Source organism: Gossypium arboreum, chromosome 9 (assembly GCF_025698485.1).
Source record: "Gossypium arboreum isolate Shixiya-1 chromosome 9, ASM2569848v2, whole genome shotgun sequence".
NCBI classification, from domain to species: Eukaryota; Viridiplantae; Streptophyta; class Magnoliopsida; order Malvales; family Malvaceae; genus Gossypium; species Gossypium arboreum.
In genome coordinates, this window is record NC_069078.1 from 71810857 (window position 1) to 71816187 (window position 5331).

The 5331-nt window shown below is 33.5% G+C and overlaps 1 protein-coding gene across 1 annotated transcript; it reads left to right on the plus strand.

Annotated features, from left to right (window-relative positions):
- The first annotated feature begins 1508 nt into the window (after positions 1-1508).
- Positions 1509-4232, plus strand: LOC108454309 (tetraspanin-3-like). The gene is made up of 2 exons (XM_017752727.2): positions 1509-2158; positions 3688-4232. The coding sequence occupies exons 1-2, from the start codon at positions 1646-1648 to the stop codon at positions 4030-4032; spliced, it is 858 nt and encodes a 285-aa protein (XP_017608216.1). The 5' UTR covers positions 1509-1645; the 3' UTR covers positions 4033-4232.
- The last annotated feature ends 1099 nt before the right edge of the window (positions 4233-5331 follow it).

Below are 5331 nucleotides of genomic sequence, written 5' to 3' on the forward strand. Positions count from 1 at the left end.
CCCTGCCAGCCCCTCTTGGCTCCGCTACTGGCTCCATGAAAACGGTGAGCTAGATTATTATGCATACAAAGAACATCTTAGGAGTAGGGTGTATAGTAAGCTAGATTTTAAAGAGTCTATTTTTTATAGAATTTTATAATGTTGTATACTATTTCAAACATTGATGTAATTATTTTATATTTCCTTAATATAAAGAAGAATAGTACAAAATAATATGAACTATATTGAAAAAAGAATTACATGCCAATTGTTTAAAATTTTTGCTAAGTGTTTGTGCGCTGTAACATCTTATCCGGACTCGATAAATTGGGTCGAGTAAAGGGTGTTACACATGGAAGGGTAAAATTCCCAAGATCATTCAACTTGGAAGGAAACTTCCTCTAAATTATGTCATTACACCCTTCAGTAAGTGTTATATTCTCATAATCACCCTAGCCATGTTTTTTGCAACAAAATGACTTTCATGAATTTTACATAGCTAGGCATTTATTCGAGAGCTTTGGGAAAATGAATGTTATGGAAACCGTTTTAGATATCTTAAGTAATTTCTCGAACTGTTTATTCAACTTAGTCTTTTGCATCCTTCAAGGGAATGATGGAGAAGGATATTCTAGTTTAATTACTTCCTCTGTGTACTTCCTTATTTTTGGTTCGTGTTGGACAGGTCTTATAAAGCTTTTTTCAAAAGTGGTTGAGTCTCCAAATTCAAGTATATTTCCTATTTAATTTTTGTTTTCAATAATTTGATATGATAAATATTAATTTATTAAATTTTATATAAATTTTTTAAACTTGTATCAAATTAAAAATTTGTATGAAAGTCCTTACAATAAAGATAACATCTAGAAAACTTTTGAAATCTAAGATATCCAAAATCCATAAAAGTTGAATCAAAAGCAATTACTTATCCAACTTTATTTTATTTATATAATATATATGTTTATATAGGTGTAAACGCCCTTGGGCCTCAAGTAATTTAAAAACAAAGCCCGCTCTTGTAAGATTTATTATTATTTAAAGGTTTTAAGTTATTGCAAATTGGCAGCAATCATAAATAGTTTTTCAGTCACAACCGACGATCACATGCCAAGTAAGGCTTCATTTCAAATCAAACTTTAATAGTCAATCAACTTAATAATAAGAGTGGAGTTGGAGTCACAAGTGCCAAACAAAACAAACAATCCAATCCTTTCAAATCTCACCAATTTCTTTAGTATTTCATGATCTAGAGAGCTCAATGGGCATGGGCATGGGCATGGGCATGGGCATGAGACCTGTCTTCATAATTTCCTAGTAACTTTCAAACTGTTTATATTTTAAGTAAACCAGTAGCTTCACTCAAACTACCTAACATGGTTAACAACTCCAAAAGTCAAGCCAAAAATCTTTCTATAATTTCTACAGTATTATATTATAAAATACATGAAAATCTAAGGGTGTTTTTGTGATTCCATACCAAGAAAGACACGTGTAGAAAACCCATCGCGAGTACCGTCCTTAAAAGACCTTAACATACCCATCAACCCCATCCCTCATGTAATAAAAACACCTGCATCTAACAAACATATCAATATCTTTGCATTAACTTGTAATGTAAGCACCTTCTCTTAGTATACAAGAAAGGCAACAAAGAAACCCCAGAAAAATGAGAACTAGCAACCATTTGATAGGGTTACTAAACTTCTTAACATTTTTGTTGTCAATAGTAATATTGGGTGGTGGAATATGGCTAAGCAGCCGAGCCAACAGCACAGATTGTCTCAAGTTCTTACAGTGGCCATTGATAGTCATAGGAGCTTCAATCATGGTGGTTTCGTTAGCAGGTTTTGCAGGCGCGTGTTATAGGAACACCTTCTTGATGTGGCTTTACCTCTTCGTCATGTTCTTCATCATCGCCGCCCTCATCGGCTTCATAATCTTTGCTTATGCGGTGACTGATAAAGGCTCCGGGCGGCCGGTGTTGAACAAAGGTTACTTGGAGTATTACTTGCAGGACTACTCAGGGTGGCTCAAAGACCGCGTGGTGGATGAGAGCTATTGGGCTAAGATTAGTTCTTGCATAAGGGATTCCAAAGTTTGTAGCAAGATGGGCAGAACCTTTAATGGCGTCCCTGAAACTTATGACATGTTTTCTATGAGGAAGCTCTCCCCTATTGAGGTATGCAATCCTTTTTCCCAACTTCTATTACTATTACATGCTTTTATCATCATTTTTACTCACCTTTTGCTATTTTGTTTGTAATATGATTATGATCTAAATTCCATATTAAAAGAAATCGAATTCAGAATAATTTATTGAAAAAAAAAAGTTTTTCACTTGCTATTACAAATCCATCTAGCAAAAATGGTGTGTTTTTTTTAAAAGAAAAATGATTTTGGAAAAAGCTGCATGATAAAGTTGCAACTTATGATTTGATTTGATCGAAAAGTAGATCAATTTTCAGGTGTAATTTTTGTTAACCAACAAAACCAAGGTACCAAAATAATATTCTCCCAAGTAGAATCATTTCTATACTTAAAATGTTAGAAATAACTATTTTGATTTAAAAAGTTTGTCAAAATAAAATACTAAATTGATAAAGTAAGTTTAAAGCATAGGGATTAAATCTCAACTTCTATAAATATAGGGACTAATAGTATATTTTAACCAGTAAAATTTGCTCCACTGTCACTGCCACTGCCATGTCCGGTGCCGCTTTGACAGCTGAGCTGAGGCCCGTCCATTGCGGTTCATTGGTCGACCACTAGTATATTGCCAAATTTTCACCTCTCGAATTATAATTTATTTTTTAATTTCAAAAAATTATTTCGTTGTTTATCATTAAAATTGAGGTAAATTTGATAATGATGGGGGACCACAATGGACGGTGGCCTCATTCGGCAAACCCAATAATTATGTCCCATATCCCTTCATTTCACTCTCACAAATGGAGTAATCTTATTTTAATTTGGGTATTTCGAAAAATGTCACAAAGCTATGTCGGTTCACTTATTCATATCATTGATTATATAATTTATAAAACGTATTAAAATTCTAAACGCAATTACTATACCAAAATCTCACACAGTAGCAATGGTTGTGTTGTCTCTCACCATAGGGTGCCACATGCTAATTATTATTAAGATAAAAAGTTGTGTTTGGTACATCTTTTTCTGATTCTGTTTTATTTTATTGTTCAAAGTCCTCTCTATATAGTTGGAATAAATAATAATAATAAAACAGTCCAACTACAAGTCAAAATAGGGTTGGTCGAGTTCTTTGCTTTATCCTAAATTGATTGCCTTTATTTTAGGTTCATCACTTTTTTTTTTTATATAAATAATTTATTTTGTCTGCTTCCCCAAGAATTGAATTATATTAGTTGAAAGCTTTTTTGGAATCAATTTCTTTTCTTTTGAAATTTTATATTTAATATATTAATAAATCATAAATAGGATTTTTATATCATTAATTGCAGAATACTTGATGTACCAAAATTTATGGAATGATTCCCGCTATTATGTTTCCTTTTTAAGTCTTCACATGCTGACAACTATTTTATTGTTTTCTTTTCTTTTAGATTCATGGAAAAATTTTAATTAATTGATAAAAAAAAATTTTAAGTAGCTATTCAAACTCTGTGCAATTAACAGGTTATGTAATTTAAGTAACTAATGGCAGCAAACCTTGTTAATTGTTCACTACAGTCTGGTTGTTGCAAGCCACCTACAGAATGTGGCTATGTTTATATCAACGAGACACTATGGAACTCCGGTAGTGGGCTAGCTGCGACCAACCTCGACTGCTCGCGGTGGAGCAATGACCAACAGATGCTGTGCTATCAATGTGACTCCTGCAAGGCCGGTGTGCTTGGCAGCCTCAAGAAGAGCTGGAGGAAAGTCTCGGTAATCAACATTGTTGTGCTTATCCTCCTCGTCATCTTCTATGTCATCGGCTGTGCCGCTTTCCGAAACAATAAAAAGATTGATAACGATGAACCGTACGGCGAGGCAAGGATGACGAAAGCGCAACCAAGTCGGATCCATTTATAGAAGACCAAGACATGTAATGGAAGCTTTATTTTTCTTTGTGATATATGTAATGTTGTAGGGTTTTTGTATACCATTTTAGGTTTTGTTTTGTGTGACAAACAACTAAACTTGTATTTGGTTTTTCCTTTTTGGTGAAGAAAAGTCTTGCTAGGATTCCAACTCTTAAAATTGAATGAAATGTTATTTGATTTTGGAACGAATCTTGAATACCATTATGTTTATTTTAAATTACCTAAGCATGTGAGAAAGCAGCGGTTGATGAGATGAGAATAGGCATTGGGAACAATAATGTACCTCAAACAACAAACATACGAGTAACATGTGCATCAAAATTACCAGCCTTTAGTTTATATTCCTTGCTTATTTAAGTGATGATTCTCTTAAAGATAATTTTCGGCATTTCAACACCGTATGAGATGCAGATCTAGTCCATTAAAATAAAAAGGTCAAGATTCACACATGCAATTGGCACAATCCAAGGAACAACACTCTAATTAAAATAACCTACGTATCCAAATATCAACATTTGAACATTATGGTCTTTAAATTAAATTACACTAAATTGACAAATTAATTAAGAATCAAAACTTGATTGGAGGAACAAACAAGATTGGGGCAGAAGCGGCGGCGGCGTGGAATTTGGGAAAAGCTTTGGGGATCGAAGCTGCTGGTGACGATGGGGAAGTGACCCACAGAATCAAGAGACAACGGGGTCACCAAAAACATTTTGATCTTGTTTGCCATTATTGCCAAACTATATATTTCTCATCTTTTTAATAAATAAGTTGGTTGATTGAGGGGGAGAAAAAAATAAAAACATACAAAGCTGCATTTCCATCTATGTAAGGACAACAATCAACCCCCCATCTATCTATGGACAATCTGTAGGAATAAAATGCCAAATGTAAAGGCCACATTAGATTGAGAAGCAGTTGATGACAAGAACTTATGTTAGTGTCAAGGGCTATAACGTCATTTTCTATTATTAAATCTTAGTGTAGGTTTGTTTGGGCAGTGCAGTATAGTATGTTTAATTTACTTTTTGTTTCACACTACAATATTCAATTTCACTGCCACCGCTATTTAAGTGCACCGTCCATCCAAACTCACCCTTAATTGGTGGAGTTTGATTATGATATTTTTAGGTTCAGTTGGGGTTAAAAAAGAGTTGTTATTATTCTGTGTTAGTAAATTGTTTTGGTGAGAGGAAGAAGCTGAATTCGTTAATTTATTTTAAAGTTATGTATATAGTTATTGCTGTTAGTTAATGAATTTTTATCCTTTCCCATTTTTTCATTA

What these genes read in the sequence shown, in the direction of transcription:
- LOC108454309 (XM_017752727.2), top strand. Translation starts at nt 1,646, where the DNA reads ATGAGAACTAGCAACCATTTGATAGGGTTACTAAACTTCTTAACATTT. An exon ending in GGAAGCTCTCCCCTATTGAG is followed by an intron (nt 2,159 to 3,687) that starts GTATGCAATCCT and finishes TGTTCACTACAG; the next exon opens with TCTGGTTGTTGCAAGCCACC.